The 21,276-nt window shown below is 48.8% G+C and overlaps 3 protein-coding genes across 28 annotated transcripts in view; 1 reads left to right on the plus strand and 2 right to left on the minus strand.

The window, feature by feature from the left end:
• The window catches only part of LOC148647096 (latent-transforming growth factor beta-binding protein 3-like), a 48,908-nt gene extending 44,557 nt beyond the window's left edge, over positions 1-4,351 (plus strand). For 7 of the 9 annotated variants that reach the window (XM_088609343.1, XM_088609345.1, XM_088609347.1 and 4 more), the window contains 4 exons: positions 526-687; positions 1,575-1,664; positions 2,218-2,349; positions 3,358-4,351. In XM_088609343.1, coding sequence (XP_088465469.1) covers positions 526-687; positions 1,575-1,664; positions 2,218-2,349; positions 3,358-3,512 — 539 coding nt within the window. In that variant the 3' untranslated portion in view covers positions 3,513-4,351. The remainder of the gene's footprint in view (positions 1-525; positions 688-1,574; positions 1,665-2,217; positions 2,350-3,357) is intronic. The other 2 variants (XM_088609340.1, XM_088609342.1) reach the window with 1 other exon arrangement.
• Positions 1-21,276, minus strand: part of LOC148647083 (NACHT, LRR and PYD domains-containing protein 3-like) — a 1,669,284-nt gene that overhangs the window by 1,024,696 nt on the left and 623,312 nt on the right. The gene's annotated exons all lie outside the window — the stretch shown is intronic.
• Positions 10,014-16,056, minus strand: LOC148647097 (thiosulfate:glutathione sulfurtransferase-like). 2 transcript variants are annotated; one of them, XM_088609367.1, is made up of 4 exons: positions 15,863-16,056; positions 13,559-13,684; positions 11,889-12,051; positions 10,014-11,213 (listed from the first exon to the last, which is right to left on the minus strand). In XM_088609367.1, exons 1-4 carry the CDS (start codon positions 15,873-15,875, stop codon positions 11,159-11,161), a joined length of 357 nt encoding a protein of 118 aa, XP_088465493.1. In that variant the 5' UTR covers positions 15,876-16,056; the 3' UTR covers positions 10,014-11,158. The 2 variants fall into 2 exon arrangements, with proteins under 2 accessions (XP_088465493.1, XP_088465492.1); XM_088609366.1 differs by lacking the exon at positions 15,863-16,056 and adding an exon at positions 14,787-14,915.

Here is a 21,276-nt window from a genome sequence, read left to right on the forward strand (position 1 = left end):
GAGTGATGGAGCCAGTTCAGAGATGGGGGTTATTAGGAGGCCATGATGGGTAAAGGCCAGGGGGAAATTTGGCCAGGACACTGGGGAATCACCCCTACTCTTTTCGAGAAATGCCCTGGGATTTTTAATGACCACAGAGAGTCAGGACCTCAGTTTTACGTCTCATCCGAAGGACGGCGCCTTTTTATAATATAGTGTCCCCGTCATTATACTGGGGCATTAGGACCCACACAGACCGCAGGGTGAGCGCACCCTGCTGGCCCCACTAACACCTCTTCCAGCAGCAGCCTCAGCTTTCCCAGGAGTCTCCCCTCCAGGTACTGGCCAGGCTCACACCTGCTGAGTCTCCAGTGGGGCTGCCAGTGAAGCTAAGCAGGTGTTCAAGTTGACAAGCCGCCCCCAGAACACGCAGTAGCTCTTGACGCGAGCGTTCTTCCGCAGCGAGGGCATTCTGGGAAGGCGCTCCCAGACCTGTAAGGCGTCTCTGTGTCTCTTTCTCTCTCTCTCCCTCTCCTCCTCCACCAGACCGCACTGCTGCCCACAAGGACGTGTGCTTCCTGCAGGTGGACGAGGACCTGATCTGCAGCATGCCCCAGAACCGCCTGCGGGTCACCTACTCCGAGTGCTGCTGCCACTACGGCCGGGGCTGGGGTCCCGAGTGCCGCACCTGCCCCCAGCGCAACTCAGGTACCCCCATCTGCTGCACCTTTGCCATGGTAGAGTTTCCGAGAAGTACAGCAGACTCCCCCAGCAACCCAGGGTGCAGTCAAGCTATCAGGATTCCCTGCCCTGCTGCTAGGGCTAGGGCTAAGGTTAGGGTTAGGATGAGGGTAACCTAACCTAGGCCCTGTGACACTAAACAAGCAGGCTTGTGGATCCAGCTCTTCTAATCCAGTAGAAATACTGCTCTTCTCTCCCAGGCGGTTTCACTGGCAAATACTACTCACTGGTTAACTCTGCCTGCGGATCACGCCGGAACATTTCTGCGGTGAAATGTCTGCTGCACAACCTGTACTTATTCGCTCGTACATCTCAGTGCATTAGTCATCACAGGGACTAGTGAGCAGGAAGGGCTGCTTCATGTCACAATTTGTGCAAACCCTCGACAACACGGAGACTCTCCAGCATTTTCCCAAAAGTATTTTGTGCCTAATTCGGAATGTTGTCAGATTTTGCGATACCGTCAGTGGATTTATTTTTGTCACGAGATCTAATACCCGGTCTGAGAAATTGGGACTACGGCTCCCATTTTAAAAAACATATATATATTTTTAAATTGTTACCGTTGTATTGTTCGTTAGAAATGCGTACAGGCAGGCTAGAACTGTTACCCTGTGTTGCAAAATCAGTGCCGGTTCAAATCATGGATTCATGACCGGTCACCATCGTCAATGTGGTCCCCAGCACACATCGCATGATCGGAAAGCTGCTTGGTCTACCCGGGGGCACAGTTTTCTGGTTTGCGCCCCCTCCCTCCCAGCATGCCTTTCTGTGTCTACGAATGTGCGAAGCCTGGACAATTCGTTTGCAAGGCGGACAGGGGGGCCAACCATCTCCCTTTCTGTCCCGGCCAGTTATCTTCAACCGGCTGTGCGAGCTGCACCTGGACACCGAGTCGGACGGGGAAGGCGAGTTCCTGGCTGCGTTCTCCAACTACAAGCCCGGTGAGCTGGCGCCGTCGGCCCCAGACGCCTCTGGGCTTGGTTACTGCACAGAACTGGGCGAACGGCCTGGGTGCTCCTGGATTCTGGGTCTCATCAAGTTAATGACCAGTTAAATCCCTCTAAAGCAGGGCTCTCCAGTCCAGATCCCGCAGGGCCTTCTGGTTTTTATTTCAACCTGACTAGTCAATTAAAGAGTTATTTTTTAATATAGTATGTATTATAGTATAGTAAATTGTAGTTTATTATAGTATAGTTAATACATATAGTCTTTTACTTCGTATGAAGTCAAGACATTGACTGTTAAAGGTATGAGAGAGTTCGGGACACCAGGGTCAGAATTGTACCTACAGTATGTCTCCCTCCTTTCTCCCTTCCCATCATACTGCCTCATGGTATGCCCCTTCCCATCATCCCTCTCTCCTCTCTGTTCCTATACGTCTCCCTCCTTTCTCCCTTCCCATCATCCCGCCTTGTGCCCTTTCCCATCATCCCTTTCTCTCTCTCCACCACCTGTTTCTCTGTCTCCTCCTCCTTCACTGTCCCTCTCTCCCAGAAGGAGACAGTTCGGAAGAGGACTCGGACGAGTGCAGCTGTGCCAACGGGCGTTGCGTGCGCTCCTACCTGGGCACCATGTGTGAGTGCAACCCTGGCTTCAGGCTCGACCACACCAGGATGCGTTGCATCGGTAGGTACCCTACAGAACACAACCTCCAAACTCCTCTCTCCTTCCTCCCTTCCCATCATTCCCCCTCTTCCTGCGTCCTTTCCCATCATCCATCTCTCTTCCTCCTTCCTCCCTTCCCATCATTCCCCCTCTTGGTGCGTCCTTTCCCATCATCCATCTCTCTTCCTCCTTCCTCCCTTCCCATCATTCCCCCTCTTGCTGCGTCCTTTCCCATCACCCATCTCTCTCTCCTCTCTTTTGGCCATAGTGATGGCAGAACAGTGCTCTAGCACTTAAGAGACCTTCCACTGAAACAGGGGTCAGAGATCAGGGAGAGCAACTGGGCTAGACACCCCCCCCCCACCAGGCTCTCCCAACACAAACAGCTGCTTAGTTTTGGATTAGTTTTGGACCAAAAATGAGCTTCCTTCCTGTTATTGTCCCAGATACCGAAATTTACTTTGCAGGCAGAATCAACAAAGCACGCAATACATTTAACACCACATGAACCCATTACCTAATAAGAGACATGCATTAGGAGATAAAATATAAATATAAATAAAATATGCAATGATTTTTTTTCTCCAAATAAAGCAGGTTTATAGCTGTGGGAATAAAAGATAACCTAGTTGTACTGCACTTGAATCGAGGTGGTCTAAATCGACAGATCTGGATGGAAGGTGTCATGTTCTTCGAAATGATCTCCGCTGTGTAAGGTGATGACGGGCGGTGATTGTACTGGTCTTCTGCGCTGCTTGTTTCTGCCTTCTGTAGCTGTTTTGCACCAGCGATAGTGCTGGTCTTCACAGTCCTGCTCAGTCTGTTTTTACTGTGTTGCGTGTATTCAAGCTACCAAACCAGGCCCCTCCCCAGTGACTGTCGGGACGGGTTCGGTGGAGTCTCTGTAGGATAAAGTTAGGGTTGTGGGGACACACATTTGAAAGAGCAGAGAATTCCTCGGGAGGTGGCGGTGCCAAATGGAGTTGCTGACACGTGTCCCCCCCCCCCCTCTCTCTCTCCTCCCCCCAGACATCGACGAGTGCGCGGAGCTGAGCGCGCGGGCCTACCCCTGCCAGAACGGCCGCTGCGTCAACGTCCCGGGCTCCTACAAGTGCCTGTGCAAGCAGGGCTTCAGCCACGCCGCCAAGCCCAACGTCTGCGTGCGCCGCGGCCGGGCTCCCTAGCGCCCCCCGCTGGGCGCCTGCGCTCTCTCTCCCCCTTGCCCCCCCCCCCGTCTCTCTCTGTCTCCATTCTCCCCAGCTCCCCTCTGCCTTCCCCCCACCCTTTCCCCCCCCCAAGGCTCGTCCAGCTCACGGGTCTCCCAGCAGGTCATTGTCCTTCTGCTTCCAGTCATTTCCCAGCATTCCTGTAGCAGGGTGTTTCTGGGGTCCTGCCGAGACGAGGAGGAGGGGAGAGGTAGAGTTCACGGGCGACACAGATTCCCGGCTGTCATCGTGTCGGGGAGGGGGTGGGACCGGGGCAGAGACGCCGAAAAGCCCGCACACAGATTGTAGCATCCCGCCCCAGGTACCTTATTTAAAATGGCCGACTCCCAGAAGGCTCTGCCACCCGGCGTCCTGATTGGCCGCCCGTCCGGAAGGAGCCGTCAGCGTGGCGAGTCGACTCGCGCGTCCCCGCAATCCTGACTGAACTTGAGGCCTCTTCCTAAGGGGCTGTTCTCCTATCGTCGCCCGGACGAGTGAAGCAAAACCGTCTGGACGCAGCGCAGACGTCTTGTACGACAGACACCAAAAACATGAATACATCGCATTTCCCAGCCACGTCCGACAACGCCAAGGGGCGGGACTCACGCTTTCCATTCAGTGCTTCCGTTGGCGGATTTCTCTTTCTGCTCGAGCTGACCCCCCACAGTCCCCCCCCCCCCTCCGAGACCAGTGCAGAGACTGAAACAAAGACCCCCAATAAAAAGGGCTGCTGATCCCTTGGTAGAATAAGTTTGTTCCCCCCTCCCCTTGTGACCTTAAAACATCGAGGACCAAGATTGTTCCTTCGTGTGCCGGACGTTACCGTAGGTTACCGTAGGTGCCTTCTCTCGAAAGACTCTGAAATCCCAGGCCCCTATTGGAGGTTTCGGAAGATCCGCGCAGCTCCGGGGGCTCGGACCGACTTTTCAGATCGGCGGCGGCGGCGCCCCCCCCCCCTCCCCCAGTACTGATGGACTGAAATCCCCCGATTCCTTCAAAACCCGGCCGCCGCGAGCACAGAGGTAAAAACGAACAAACGTCCCAGCTCTCGTCCGGGCAGGTCGTAGCGCTGTCTCGCTTTGAGATAAGAGCTGCCCTTTCCTGACCACCTGGGAAAAAAAATCGGACTGGAAGCTCGACTCCAGAGATGATGGTCCAGGTAAAAGAGAGAATTCCGAGTTTTTAGGAATTCTGGCGCGGGACGAGGGTCACAGGATGTCCTGACAGTTAGTCTACTAAGTCATCTTGAATCGCCTGTTTTATCGTCTCTCAACTGGGCGACACTTGTAACTTAATCAAGGAAGCAGGTCATCGGTTTAATTAAAGGGAACTCGAGTCTAGCTGGAGGGATGCTGTATCTTCACTTTTGTTTTTTGGTGCCAAATGATATTTTAAGTGCTTTATTTAAAAAAAAGTCACCTTATTAAAAGGATCTTGGTTCGAGTGAACATGGTTTTTCACCATCGCTGGATTCCAAGCAGTGAATTGGCGAAACTCTTCAGGACCGGGGATGAAGACCTGGCTTTAAGGCAAGACGTGCGATTTCACCTGAGACAAGAGCCCTCAAAAACCAAAAGAGATTTATTATACTTAACTAGCACTTAAAGAATGCCAGGGCGCTTGATAATTCAACATGTTGTTTCCTGTCTTCGATACAACGATGAATTACTTATTTTCAGTTGGTTTTGTAACCTTTTTTGTATTTCCAATAACTGATCCATGAAAAAAAAATGTGTTGCAGTATTTACTCAGTTGAGCACAGGTGTCATGCTTTTTTAAAATATGAATTTCTTTCAGTCTGAGGTCAGCTTTGTAATACTTATTTCTCTCCTCTTAAACCACCCTGCAGTGGATTGCTGTAAAAGGCATTTTGGGGCAGCTGCTCTTTACACTGCAGTGTAGACATCCTAGACACAATCAGGAGTTCCAATGGGCAACACGAGCATCAACATTTCACTTAGAATAGGGGTGTCAGGACCTGCTCTAATTATTTAACAAACAGGATAATGACAGTGCTCCTAACAAGGCTCGGAGGTGTACCAAAGTGCACTTTAACCAACTGTGAAAGATCTTAAGAAACTGAAAAAAACCTTTATTAGTTCAATGAAGTCCATAATGAGGTTAATGGATTGACTTACTGAGTTTGGACCATAAGATAAATAGATAAGACTTTATTGATCCCACAGGGAAGTTGATGTGTTACAACAGTCTAGCCCAAGACAAGCAAAAACAGACATCAGAATAGATGAAAAATTATACAAAACAAATATAAAATAAATAAAAATAAATACATAGGTGTGTGCAAAATATGATGATCATAGTCACTGTAAAAACAATAAAATATGTGCAAATATGGTTCATTCAGATTGTTCAAAAAGTACAATGGAGCACCATGCTGTCCATAGATTAGCAGATGAGGGGCTAACAGTCCTAGCCTCGTCCTAGGGCAGCGTTATACACCCTGACAGCCGCCGGGAGGAAAGACCTGCGGAAACGTTCCCTTGAACACCGTAGCTGGAGCATCCATGCATAAAAGCAGAACACACCACACTCTCCAGGAATCAGCTTTGAGACTCGGGGTGCCTTCAGTTGTGTTTTCAGTTATTCTAGCAATTTGGGATGTTATCCATGCAAGGGCACTCTGGTGAGGCTTCTAAACCTTTAATTTACCTTGCAGTCGAGTCTTCGAATACTTAAGGTGAACTATACAGTACATATGCAGCCAATAGGAAGTATTGCAGTAGCTGTTCAATTCATGAATCAACCAGGCCTAATTGACAGGCAATCCCTCTTCATGAACATTTTTTTGCTCTTCTCTGCAGATCATGATAAAAGGCTGCTTTTTTGTACTGCAGAGTACAGATCCTTTGTAATCCACTGTAAGCTAAAAAAAAATCGGTTTTAATTGCCCCTAACGGTAACAGATCCGGACTGTTTCCACACCAAGTTGGAAAAGTACTCGGCAGAAAGCCTGATGGAGAATAATATCTCTAGCTTTTGAACAACAGTGCCTGTCTCCTGGGTTGTTTTAACGCACAGAATGTGAAATAAGAGTCTCGTCTTTTTTCTTACTCCTTCTACTCTAGGGGAGAAGCCATAGGCAAGATGAAAAAGATCCTGTGAAAAGATGGCATTTCTCTTCTGTGTTCTCTTGCTAGATCTGCACCTTAAAAATCTGTAAAACTTGCTTTTAAAAACATTGTTAGCAGCCTAAAGCTGATCTGCACCTGTCACAGACAAAGTGAAATGCTGACTTTGGAAATAAAGGGCATTTTGAATATTTTTTATGCTGCATTTCTATATGGGATTCCTACTTTTTTTTTTACTGCTCCCTCTCGTTAGATCTTCAGTCTTATTATTGACTGTTAGACTTGCACTTTTCCACGTTTTTGCCAATAAAGTGTCAAAATACAGCCCGTGTCTTCTTGCAAGAGTCTGCCGTCAGTGTGTCGCTTAAAGTAACGTAAACAGAGCTAGAAGCACAGGAAATACAGTGCAGAACCTTGGAGCTACTGCATTAGTACAAGACAAAGGACAAACCCGCAGCCCCGCTGGAGACTCAGCAGGTGGGAGCCTGGCCAGTACCTGGAGGGGAGACTCCTCCTGGGAAAGCTGAGGCTGCTGCTGGAAGAGGTGTTAGTGGGGCCAGCAGGGGGTGCTCACCCTGCGGTCTGTGTGGGTCCTGATGCCCCAGTATAGTGACGGGGGACACTAGACTGTAAACAGGCGCCGTCCTTCGGTTGAGACCTAAAACCGAGGTTCTGACTCACTGTGGTCATTAAAAATCCCAGGGTGTTTCTCAAGAAGAGTAGGGGTGTTACCCCGGTGTCCTGGCCAAATTTCCCCCCTGGCCTTTACCCATCATGGCCTCCTAATAACCCCCCTCTCTGAACTGGCTCCATCACTCTGCTCTCCTCCCCACTGAGAGCTGGGGTGTGGGGAGCGGACTGGCGCCTCATCCGGGTGGGGGTACACACTGCTGGGGGGTGGAGGGGGATCCCCATGACCTGGAAAGAGCTCCGAGTGGAGGGTCCTGAAAGGCGCTATAGAAGTGTAAAATGATGAAGATGATTATTATGAGAACAGCAAGGGCGATGATTATAAATAAGAATTAATGGGCGCACGTTAATGGTGACGTGCGGGACTCAATCTCACATCCCGATAGCATTCAAACTGTAGCACTGGAGCATAAGGATGCCGGCTTTTAAAATCAAGCTGGGAACGCTGAAGTGTTGAGGTGTCGTCGATAGCTCACCGGGGACACCAACATCCAAGGAGTGAGCGCGTGGAATTCTTGGCGCGACACTGTGCGACTGGCTTAACCTGCTTGGTTAACGGGCAGCCCTCCTGGCCATTGGAGGCTTGAACCCCACCCAGGAGGGATCAGCCCAGGGGCACCTGCAAGGCTGGAGGAGGGCCGCCTGAGACAAATGCGGGCAAACGCGAGACAATTGTGGCGTTGTGGCTTGTCGTGAAGGGGTGCTGGTCTGCGGTTGGCGAGAGTCTGGGTTCACATCTCCCGAACGGACTGTGGTCGGCGAAGATCTCAGTTCAAATTGGCTATACGGCTCTGTGGTTAAGGATCTGTGCCTGCGACTGGGAGGTTGCTGGTTCAAATCCAGCAGCTGGCAGAGGCATCCTACTCTGTTGGGCCCCTGAGCAAGGCCCTTCACCCCAGCTGCTCCAGGGGTGCTGTATAAATGGCCGACCCTGCGCTCTGACCCCCAGCTTCTCTCCCTGTCTGTGTCTCTCATGGAGAGCAAGCTGGGGTCTGTGAAAAGACGCGTTCCTAATGCAAGAAATTGTATAGGGCCGATAAAGCAACATCATCATTATTATTAAATGCAAAGGCAGGTGTTTCTTGTCATTATAGAGAGCTTATTTCCATAATGATGGCGATCTGGTACAGGTCTCTGACCACCTGCTACCTCCTGCGTGTGGTTGAAGACCACCTGACACGGATCCAGACGCCTGTAGGACAAGGAAGCGTCAGGAAAGAGGGGTGTGGCAGCTGAAATCGAGCTCCCCCCCATCTGTAAGAGCGCCCCCTAGGGACGACATCCGAGCAGGCAGGCTGCAGCACCATCAGAGTGGCAAAGGAGCAAGTTGGAGGGAAACATTTCATCCTGAGGAGAGGAGATCATCTTATTGATCCGATCCCTTTCAACCAACTGCTGAAGGCAACGGACTTTAGTCAAACCCTAAGCTAGGGTTAGGATAATTAGAAAACATGGAGGATGTTTGATGGCATGGTTGTGTTCTAGGACGGAAAGGATTTTTAGGAAAAGTGATATTTCAATATCATCTTCACAATTTGTTTCTTGCCTATATGGCTCTCTGCACTGCTTTGCCCTAAATGGGAATGATGACTTAAAAGCAAAAGTTTGAAAGAAAAGGCTCCAGCTTTTCAAACTGTTGCGTTTGGCATGTAATGCACTGGCATTTTTAACTGTTACAGCTAATATGTATGGGCTATTCCTGACTCTTAACCTATTTAACCCTGAAACAATGCTCATGGAGAATACGATTCAACACTGCAATTTCTAATGACAGAATACTCTTCAAAAAAATAAAAACTTAGCCCAGTTCAAGGCCTAAAGGCGATTTAAAAGATGGGGGTTTCAAATATTAGAAAAGCGCTACGTTAAAGGAAAGGTGGCAGAGCTTGCGATGAACCGAGGGGGGCAGAGACGGGGGGGAGGAAGGTTATACTTCAGAAGCAGAACCGTAAAGGAATAAAACAAATTCACCCTCCCAAGACGCTTAAGTCCAAGCGGAGCAAAAGTTTGGACTAAACCTATGGAAGCCCTTTTCCGCCAGGGAGTAAAAAAAAAACGCGCTATGGTATCTCAGAATTGCGACTTTATATCTCACATTTGCGACTTCGAAAAAGCCCATATTTCATTGTCCTCTTGTTATGGTAACGGATTCGGGTTCTAGGGCTTGTGCCCTCGCCTCTCCCACCCTACTTCGTGCCTCCCTGCATGGGCTCGAACCCAGGTCTTGCCAGCTGAGCTAAAGAATTACTAAGTCGCTTCCATACTAAACGGCTCGAGCAGACTAATGAAGGGAAAAAAAACTCGGGAAGAGAAAGCAGACAGCGCACCAGGACTCAAAGATCCAAAGATGGGAAAACCTACCAGGGGGGAAAAAAAAGATTATAGAGAACCAGCAGGAGAGAAAGACAGAAAAAAAAAACGTCGCAACAGATCCGCCCCGACAGCAGCCACCAGCTCGGCTTTCCGACACGCCGCGCAGCGTCGGAGAAACACCGGATTATGATCCAGAGGAGGTGAAGGTGGTTTTTTTTTAAAAAAAGAGAGAAACCGCACCAAGCCCAAAGTAGAAAGACCCTTGAAAAACAGAAAACAGGGCCGGCTCTTTCTCAACCACGACGGTGTCTCGTTTCTTTTCGGTATGGAATACAAAACGTTCGTTTTGTTTTGTCAAGCCCGTCGAACAAAAACAACCGACCAGATGTCCAGAACGGAAAATGGCTTTATTTCAGTTCCAGTTTAACAATCTAAAATAAGGACGTTTTAGCATCTCCTGACCTCGTGAACATACGCACTGCTGTGCAGATGTCTGGGATATTTTGCATTTGGTAATTTCAGGCTTAAAGAGACTAAAACCATGTATTGGCTCTAGTTTCTCTTTGCTGTGAAGAATCATATTACATATAGATAAAATTTAAAGGCGACATCTCTGCTAGAAGCTAAGAGCTTCACAGCCTAATTGAAGACAACAGTGTTGACCGATTAGCAATATCGGAAGGCTCTGTAGTCAAAGCAACACGAATCTTCATCCTATTCCTTCCGGATACGGCGCTCAGGAAGTTCTTCTACTTGTTAGGGCAGCTGTCCTGGGCTCGCGAATTGCGGTTTCTCGTTAATTACTGAATGCGCTCGCGAATTCGGATTACACCCTGCCTCTGGTATCGCCTACTGCAATTTCATGCTTCATGCTAACAGACTGTCCTGACCTGTGTTTCTGCAGCCCAGCCAGAAGCCTTTTACATTTTCTAAACGTGTAGAGAGGAGAGGACGCTGTTAATGAGGACACCCGCCTACGAGCCAATTAAATAAGATGGATAAAGAGGGTGCGATCAACCACCGCAACACTTTCTGGTGGCCGCTCATTAGTAGTTTACCTTTTGACCACGTCGTTAAGCAGTCTTGCCGGAGGGAATTTGAGATTTAACTCGATGATGACATTTGAAACCCAGTTTTCCCCCCACACCGAGCAGCAGTACTAGATCCGAATTGTTCAAAATGCTAGAAAACTCGAGTAAAACTGTTACAGTAGGTACATTTTTGATGCTGAAAACGTTCATCTGCTATTGTGAATTAATCTATGAGTTGGCTTCATCTGCTCTCCTCCCCACTGAGAGCTGGGGTGTGTGGGGAGCGGACTGGCACCTCACCCAGGTGGGGCTGCACACTGGTGGTGGTGGAGGGGATCCCCATGACCTGTAAAGCGCTTTGAGTGGAGTGTCCAGAAAAGCGCTATATAAGTCTAGGCATTTCCACAGCAGTGTGTGTGTTGATCACTTTTGCAACTAGGTTGCAAGTTCGGAATACAGAGATCCAAAAACCCGCAGGGTTTATATAGCGATGCGGGCAACTTCAGCACCTCTCCTTCTCTGCCCACTCCTTATATCCGCCAGCATAATTCCGGGCCCTGAAAGAAACGAGAGAGAGAGAGAGAAAACGCCCTCAGTTACGAAGGACTCCATAAGCAGCAGGAAAAAACACCAGGTGGCGTGCACTGTGATGCACTGGAGAGCAAGTTTCCCTTAAGAAACTTCAAATACCGTTTCTTCTCAATATTATATCCTGGTTTCCCTGCCGAAGATGAACTGAATTAGTTTCATCACTACTTACATGACATAACTGCAATAACAACTTTCAGTCATCCCAGGAGCTTAGCCTGAACTGACCCGATCAGTATTCTCAGTGTCCACCAGTAAGAGGTGCTCTTCCCACCATACCTACTGGTCATCCCCACCCTGGGAGAACCCTGATCTTTCCCGGGGGAAACTCCAAGGAGACCCCAGGTCCAACTCATAGACCAAAGCTGTCGGGAGTACTTCCTGGCGTCGACCAATAGGAGGCGCCCTTTATCACCAGTGTCAGCTATTCCTCATCGATACCCTCTAATCCAGTGACAGGGTGCTGTCGGACGGGGTGATCCATCCCAGATTTGGCTTGCTAATCAATTAATTACCAAATCGAACCAACATGATTAATTAATCAGATAGAAGGAGCAAATTAGCGGCTCAGCAGTTGATTGCAAGGCCTGTACTGAAATAGCTTTAAGAGGCACAGGGCGAACTGGATCGCCAGGAAAGCATACTTCTCGAATCCGAGGGCGCGTGCTGTCTCTGTGGCCGTTGCTCCTCGGCGACCCATCTGACAGTGGAAGACGAGCCGGGGGGCGTCCGGGGGGGGCTTCTGCACGCCGTACTTGTCCTGGAAGGCCGCCGGGTCCAGGGCCAGCTCCCGCTCCACAGCGCCCACTACAGGGCGGGAGAGGAAACGCGCCACTGCATTACAATCAGAACTGCACAGCTGGGAGGTCAGACAGTCCCAGTACAGTACAGTCCCTGGTATCCGGAAGAAACGGGGACGAGGGTGGGGTTCCGGGTACGAGGCCTTTTCGGATAGACAAGATTAAAGCAAGCGGGCACGCAGTGAGGCCGAGCAAAAGCTCAGGGCACCTTCACAGTAATAAAAACCTGAAAGGAAGTCATGTAGGACATAAGGGAATGGAAATATAGTCAAACAGAACCAGATTCCATTTATTTAATTAATTAAATCATTGTTTTTATTTATATAATTTTAAGTTCTGATCACTTTATCGGCCATATACAATTTCTTGCATTAGGAATGTGTCTTTCCACAGACCCCAGCTTGCTCTCCAGGAGACACACAGACAGGGAGAGAGAAGCTGGGGGTCAGAGCGCAGGGTTGGCCATTTATACAGCACCCCTGGAGCAGCTGGGGTGAAGGGCCTTGCTCAGGGGCCAAACGGAGTAGGATTCCTCTGCCGGCCACAGGATTCGAACCGGCAACCTTCCAGCCAGTGGCACAGATCCTTAGCCACCGCTCCAATTACTTATTTTATTAGTAATAAAATGATAAATGATTATTAAGTATCCCCTGATGAAGCTTCAGCAACATCATAAATTAAGTGTGGGCACTTTTAATTTTAGTATCTAACCTAAAAGTTTTTAAAAAAACAGTCCTTAACACTAGGTTTTTGCTCATTTATACTTAAGACTCCTCAGGCTTCTGGGTGGAAAGTGAGCAAAACATTGCGATAGGTGCAGGACTTACCTTATCACTCAGATTTGAGTTTTTTATTGGTTATTGATTTCTTTGATCGTTCTTTGAAGGGAGTTGACAGTATATATGAAAGACCCAGCTGTGCTCTAGCCTGTGAGAAACCCAGATGATGTTAGTCACGGTCTTCTGGCTCAGAATGTTACACATTTTTTTTACACAAAGAGGTCAAAAAACATAAATCCAGACCAGGGAGGGGGCTTTAAAACTCCTCTGTCCCTGCTGCTTTCTAAGAAATGGCTGGATGCCATCCATCGGTCAGGACAGGAGGTCCTTCTTTACACAGAGGGTGGTGGGGGTGTGGAATAAGCTGCCCAGCCCTTAGTTGAAGCCCCTACCCTGGCTGCTCTCAAGACACAGCTGGATAAGATCCTCCAGTCGGGACAGGGAATACCCCTTTACATAAAGGGTGATGGGAGTGTGGAACAAGCTGCCCAGACCTGTCGTTGAAGCCCCTACCCTGGCTGCTCTCAAGACACAGCTGGGTGAGATCCTCCAGTCAGGACAAGAGGTCCTTCTTTACACAGAGGAGGTGGGGGTATGGAACAAGCTGCACAGCCAGGCTGTTGAACCCGACAATCTGTTTATTTTTCAAGAATGGGCTCGATATGGCTGAATGCCCCCCCTCCTATCGTTAGGACTTGCCTTGTGTTTTCAAGAGCCGGGCTGTAAGAGGCTTACCGGGAATGTGGATAGAGCCTGGAATTTTCCCCTTGTCCACCTCCTCTTGGGTGCGCACGTCAACCAGCAGCAGGTCTGGGCTCTTCCCCAGGAGGGCCTTGAGCTCGGAATAGGAGATCACCTTGCCTGCAGGGACCACAGACCCACGAGACCCATGTAGTTATCACTGCGCCTTTCAGGGCAAACTGTATCGGACAAAAACAGCCAGGCCAGCTCCTCACGTGTATTCCAAAACAGCACAGGCTGTCTTCCGCACCGTGAGCACTTAAACAGCAACCATGGAGTAGAATGGAAAAAATAATAATTTGTGTCTAACAATTTCTGTTCTATTCATGCACAGAACAGCGGCCATATCACCCTGCAACTCACAACTGGCAGCCCCACTGGAGCTCAGTAGGTGTGAGCCTGGCCAGTACCTGGAGGGGGAGACTCCTGGGAAAGCTGAGGCTGCTGCTGGAAGAGGTGTTAGTGGGGCCAGTAGGGGGCGCTCACCCTGCGGTCTGTGTGGGTCCTGATGCCCCAGTATAGTGACGGGGACACTAGACTGTAAACAAGCGCCGTCCTTCGGATGAGACGTCAAACCGAGGTCCTGACTCTCTGTGGCCATTAAAAACCCCAGGGTGTCTCTCGAGAAGAGTAGGGGTGTTACCCCAGTGTCCTGGCCAAATTTCCCCCCTGGCCTTTACCCATCATGGCCTCCTAATAGCCCCCCTCTCTGAACTGGCTCCATCACTCTGCTCTCCTCCCCACTGAGAGCTGGGGTGTGGGGAGCGGACTGGCACCTCATCCAGGTGGGGGTACATTGGTGGTGGTGGAAGGGATCCCCATTACCTGTAAAGCGCTGTGAGTGGAGTGTCCAGAAAAGTGCTATATAAGTGTGAGCAATTATTATGATTATTATTAATTTTATTACAAAACTAAATTATTAACAAAATTAAATAGAAAGAGTGGTGCAGTGGTTAGTCTTGTTGCCTTGCAGCACCTGGGCCCTGGGTTCCATTCGTGGGCATCTATCTGGGTGGAGTTTGCACGTTCTGCCGATTTTTCCATTAGTTTCCTCCCACAGTGCAGACATGCTGGTGGTTTCATTAGTTTCTGGGAAAACTGGCCCTGGTGCGAGTGTCTGTGTGTGTCCTGTGATGGACTGGTGTCCCGTCCAGGGTGTGCCCCGCCTTGTGCCCGTTGCTTGCTGGGATAAGATCCGGTTTCCCCGGCGCCCCTGACTTGCCAGAACCTGTTCGAAGCTGGATGGGTGCGTTTCCCTCGTCATTGTGGTGGAAAATGAACACCAGGGGGCGCTCGTCTCGGGTATAAAAATCAGTGCCGTCCATTAATCTTTGAGGGCGTGATGCTACGACACACTGACAGAGCGGTGGTTTAAAACAACGATTGTTAACCTTTGCAGCTTCCGCCTCGATTTACTGGGATATGCGAACATTATTAATAAGCACTAATTTATGAAGACCACAATGATGCTCTTCTCTGAAAGGCGATGAAGACTGTGATTGTTAAGGTGAACGAGAGCAGTACGTTTCGCGGTAGGATTGCCATTCACAAGACTTCACCACACTGTACTACACCTGAAGGAGGCTTCACAGCCGAAACGTTGCGTTTTCTGTCTTCTCCTTTCAGCCGGGAATAAACCTATTACTCGCTCCTTTGCAGACTACGCCTGCTGACGCGGCTCCCCACCTGAGCTACTGTGCCACACCGTGTGTTGAAGTCAGGAAAGTACTCAGTCTCTCCCAGCTGCACATTAGTTCAACAGCCTACTGTCGGAACTAGCAGGGAACTGAAATACAGCCGCTCTGGACCCAGGTGGAAAATATGAGTATAAACCGCAAAACGAAACGGCCGATTCACCTGCGGCGTTAAGCATACAAATGCATATATACTTCAAGGTGGGTGGGAGTGATTTTTTGGTGAAAACGTCTGAACGGGCGATCGGCAGCGGTTGTTCAGTCTGAATGAGATCAAATCATAGTCCGAGCGAGCCGTGTTCACAGCCTCTTGCAACATAGAACTCATGTTATATCGCGGAAATACACAACTCCGGGCCAAGCTGACACAAAAATGCTTAAGATTTGTTGCCTCCTATAGCGACTGCATCAAGCGATCGGGCCAAAACCCAGCCTTGTTCGCGCATATGTGGAATACAGGTCCGTCTGTCACAACTTCAGGGGTGAAACCCCCCCGTTTCGCTACCGATCGCTGTCTTAGCTTCCGCCTGCAGTGAGGGAAGCAGCGGTTCGGATGTGTGAAACTCCCCGCCCTCCCCGATAAGTCCAACAGGGCGAGGCTAACCTGGGTCCGACATCGCGTCCGCGGCGGGTTCAGCTCCAGCAGCGCCCGTGTGTGCAGATAGACGGTGAAAGCTGGCTCTTGGCCGTTTTCACTTGTTGCTGCTCATCCAAATGCCCTGCGGACTCCCCTCTCCTGTGAAACCCTGGTAACTACGGAAACTCCTGCTACCGGTTGGGTTGGGAGCTCAGGAAAGCACAGCGGACGCAGGGGGTGGGACGTATCGCAATTACTCGCAACGCAGTAGTTTTTTTAAAAAAAACATCGCTAACTCATACAGCGCTGCGGTATAGATACATTCCGGTGTTTCATTGCTAACGATCCCCTGCTTGTTGGCGCCCTGGGGGGCAACCTTGTTGTGAAAGGTGCTATATAAAAATACATTGGAATATTGGTGCATGTAATGGGGTCTGTGTGGGTCCTGATGCCCCAGTATAGTGACGGGGACAGGCGCCGTCCTTCAGATGAGACATAAAACCGAGGTCCTGCCTCTCTGTGGTCATTAAAAATCCCAGGGTGTTTCTCGAGAAGAGTAGGGGTGTTACCCCAGTGTCCTGGCCAAATTTCCCCCTGGCCTTTACCCATCATGGCCTCCTAATAACCCCCCTCTCTGAACTGGCTCCATCACTCTGCTCTCCTCCCCACTGAGAGCTGGGGTGTGGGGAGCGGACTGGGCCTCATCCAGGTGGGGGTACACACTGCTGGGGGTGGAGGGGATCCCCATGACCTGTACAGAGCTCCGAGTGGAGTGTCCAGAAAAGCGCTATATAAGTGTAAGCAATTATTATTATTGTTAATGTAGAGCTACATCAGGCTGTGGCCGACAGATCTGCGCTCCTGGTTACAGCGGCACCCTGAGGTAATATCGCTGAGGTACCTGATGAACACCGCCCTGAGGTGCACTGATGTACTGTAAAAATAGGCGCCCTGCGCTCAAAAATATTACGAAGAATATTTAACTTCTGTTAAAGTCGACTTTCAGACCGCTGTGCGCCTGGAGCTGGTTCATTTGCCGTGTTAAAGGGAGGCCCGTTGATTATTCGGTGTGCTTGGACACGTCTTTCAATTTTACTCAGAAAATTGAGGGGGTTTCAGACCACTCCATTCGTCACAGTGGGAGAGACGCGTCTGGAAAAAAGAACATATTTCATCTTAAAGCGGCGCGGCTGCGATTGAATGTTGTTAAATGTAATAAACACACATTTTAACCCGCTAAAATATTACAGGTTGAACCCGTGAACAGGTAAAAAATAGAGATTAACAATTCCTTCTGATTTTAACGGTAGATGTTTTACGGTCATTTGTGTCCAGCAACAGTCGAAGGATTCGTGACAAGCCTAATTATGACTTTTTAGAAAACGGCAGAACTTTGTTTTCAACACAAATAAGCGTGGCTTCTGGAAAGACAGGGTTCCCCTTGGTACTCTGTTCATTTACAGTTTATTTTTTAAAGGGGGACACCATAAAACGATGTGTCTTTAAATGCAGCGACAAAGCTAAGTCTGGGAAATCTCTGAAAACGTCGGGTATCAGCAAGAAAACACAATATTTCGAAAAGCCCAGTACTTATTGCCTAACCGTGTAACCGTCTCTTCTACTGGACACCTGTTTTCATTCTACGTTTCTGCTGGATGCGGCAATTTCACCACGATCCCTTGCGCCCGCAATGACTTGGGAAAAACTCCAACCGCGGTCAGGGCAGGTGGCGTGAAACCTGACACCGTGTCTTAATCATATACTGTACAGTTCAGTTCTGATCCTTGTAGGTAAAGAAAACAAGTATATTTATATAAAAGGAACAATTAAAGGTTTATTCCATGCTGAAAAACAGAAGAAAAGAAACAGTACACCCTAAGATGGCTCTACAGCCGAAACGTTGTGTTTTTTTCCTCATCTTTTCAGCGTGGAATAAATCTTTACTTGTTCCTTTGCCACCAAGTCATGCTGACCCAGCTCCCTCCTTCAACTATTTATATAAGATACTGACAGCACTGAGGTCCTGGTCTCAGTTCTAGAACTGGGGTGCTGTCTGTGTGGAGTCTGCGTGTTCTCCTCGTGTTCGTGTCGGTTTCCTCCCACGGTCCAGACATACTGGAAGGTGAAATTTGGCCCTGATGTGAGTGTCTGTGTGTGCCCTGTGATGGACTGGCATTCCATCCAGGGTGTACCCTGCCTTGTGCCTGTTGCTTGCTGGGATAGACTCCAGCTCCCCTGTGCACCCTGAATTGGGAGGAGCAGTTAGGAAATGGGTGGGTGGATAGTGGCCTTCACACCTGAGATTACATCAAAGCTTGTATCCCTGGTTCTGACTGGTACAGATTTACATCAGATCAATCAGATTTGATCAAATCAGAACTCAAGATCACTTTATCGGCCGTATCCAATGTCTTGCATTAGGAATGTGTCTTTTCACAGACCCCAGCTTGCTCTCCAGGAGACAGGGAGAGAGAAGCTGGGGGTCAGAGCACAGGGTCGGGCATTTATACGGCGCCCCTGGAGCAGTTGGGGTGAAGGGGTGAACCTGAACTTATTCACTCGTACACCTCGGTACATTAGTCATCACAGGGACTAGTGAGCAGGAAGGGCCGCTTCATGTTGCAATGAGTGGGAATTTGAATGTGAGTTTGCAACAAACGGTATGTTCGCAAAGTTCACGACTTTCACGACAAACTCTGCAGCCAATAGTACCCAATGGTTAGTCTGCAGAGGTTCTGGAGAGTTATAAATACACATACATGTATTGCCCAGAGGCTCAAAGTGAACATAGACACCTCCAGTGGTGAGACCTGACAGTTACCTCCCTCCTCCAGGCTGTAAGTAAGCAGGGTGATCGTTTGCAATGAACCACAGACAAGCTGGGCACCAAACTCTCCCTTTTCACCCAGGAACTGAATCACGCCAGGCTAGCTATGCCCACATCTGAGCATCATCCAGCAGAATCTTAAAATCATAGCGGACATTTTCTGTTTCTTGAAAGAAGCCAGGGCATTGGCTTCAACAGCATTTTCCACACCCCCGCTACTCTTTGTGTATAGAACTGCCCCCACGCCCATGTCATGATCTGAGGATCTTATCCTGCTGTTTCTTGAAAGAAACCAGGGCATTGGCTTCAAGAGCATGTTCCACACCCCCGCTACTCTTTGTGTATAGAACTGCCTCCCTCCTTCACCCAGGAACTGAATCACGCCAGGTTATCTATGCCCACACCTGGGCAAGACAAGCCATCATCTAGCGGAATCTTAAAATCATAGCAGACATTTTCTGTTTCTTGAAAGAAGCCAGGGCATTGGCTTCAACAGCATGGCTGGGTTAGCATGTTCCACAACCCCGCTACTCTTTGTGTATAGAACTGCCCCCAGTGTCATGATCTGAGGATCTCATCCTGCTGTTTCTTGAAAGAAACCAGGGTATCGGCTTCAACAACATGGCTGTGTAGCTGGTTCCACACCCCCACCACCCTTTGTGTAAAGATGTAACTTCTGTTCTGAGGTGCGGCAGGGCAGCCTGTAATTCTGCCCAAAGCCATGAGAGGGCGCCTAATGTCCTCTTTAACTCCAACGTTGTAATCATCGACAAGACCAGATCACTTCATCAGCCACAATTTATTGCATTAGGAATGTGTCTTTTTGCATACCCCAGCTTGCTCTCCATGAGTCACACAGACAGGGAGAGAAGCTGGGGGTCAGAGCGCAGGTCAGCCATTTATACAGCGCCCCTGGAGCAGTTGGGGATAAGGGCCTTGCTCAGGGACCCAACAGAGTAGGATTCCTCTGCCGGCTGCGGGATTTGAACCTGCAAACCCTTCCAGCCACAGGCACAGATCCTTAATGCCTTAAGACCCTAATGACAGAAAAAAAGGGTATTTTTCCTGTTTCACTTTGGTTAAACATCAAACCTGGTAACATCACGGGGGGAATTCTCTCTTTAATCTCAAAGAATGGCGCAGAAGAAAAGTCACTGAAGGCTTCAGTAGGACTGGCGGTTTGCCCTGTCTTGAACTACTCTCTTGCACATGTACATATCCAACATCCTCGTCATTTGACATTTCTCCTTTATGCAGAGCCAAAATTGTATATCAGCCTGCTACTGAAATTGTAGACGGCAAGCGTTAGTTCTGGCAGATTGTTCATAAGATACCTATATTTTAACTCCTGCTTGGGTTTAAGACCTCTGTTACAAATCAGGTAAGGAGACTCCAGGCCATCAGAGGGCACACACAGACACACCTACCAGCACAGCTTTGGACTGTAAGACCCATGTGACAAGGTGAGAACATGCAGACTCCACACAGATAGCACTCCAGGTCAGGGATTGAACCTGGGATCCGCAGGGCTGCTATGCTCACCTCTGCATCACTGTGCAGCCCCTAGGCACAGATGATGAGGTGATGTCAAGCCTTAAGAAAAATTCAGATTGGACAATACAGGAAGGGACCAATACCAAAAGGCCAACAGCTTTGTGCTCTAGAGAGGATGTGAGTGGCACAGATGTGCAGAACTATACCCTGGTGTGTTGTGCCCAAACATTAATCACTGCGGAGCTTCAAGCCTGTGATGGAGTTGCTACAGATCTCTCAGTTTAGTAACTGACCAGTCTTTAGACTTCACAGACTCACCCTGATCAGACAGCTGGTCCTGGCTTTCTAGAATAGAGTGGAAAAGAGAGAGAGGAGAGGAATAGTGTGAGAGAGAAAGAATAGAGTGGAAAAGAGAGAGGAGATGAAGAGTGTGAGAGAGGAAGAATACAGTGGAAAAGAGAGAGAGGAGAGAGAGTTCAATCAAACTTTATTGACAGAAAAAACAAAGTATTAATCTTGAGTCTTAAAACCCCATTTCAAGAATTAAGAAAATAAAATCATAATTGGAATAATAATCTTTCATTATTAACAATCCTGCACAGGACATTTCCAAAACACCAATGCTTTTCAAACGTTCTGAGGTCATTATGAGATTTATAAAACAAAAATTCTAACGATATCCTGCTCTTCACCAACCCTTCAAACATCCTCACCAAGTCTACAGACCCGGAACCAGAGATTTTATTTTTCCGAGTCTTGTAGATGGTGAGTTTGGCCTGGCCCAGCAGAAAATTGGCGAGGAGGGTCTGAGTTTTCCGTTTTTTTGTACGACCCACCCCAAACACGAAAATAATGTCGTTGAAGACCAGGGCAAGGTTGGTGAAGAGCCGGATCAGTACGGAAAACATGGGCGACAGGTGGGGGCAGGCTGAAGTGGAAATCTAATAAGTAAATTGATTCTTAAAATGTTGAGAGCTTTGCAAAAAATATATTGGTGCTTTTAGATAATATATTTCAAGGATGTAATTGCTGTGCTACAGTACGTGCAGAATTTTAGAAAACAGTGCGTCAACAAAGTACACTGTTTAGGTTACTTTAGAAGACAATGTACCAAAACAAT

This window comes from Lepisosteus platostomus, chromosome 16, assembly GCF_059453375.1.
Source record: "Lepisosteus platostomus isolate fLepPlt1 chromosome 16, fLepPlt1.hap1, whole genome shotgun sequence".
Lineage (NCBI taxonomy): Eukaryota > Metazoa > Chordata > Actinopteri > Semionotiformes > Lepisosteidae > Lepisosteus > Lepisosteus platostomus.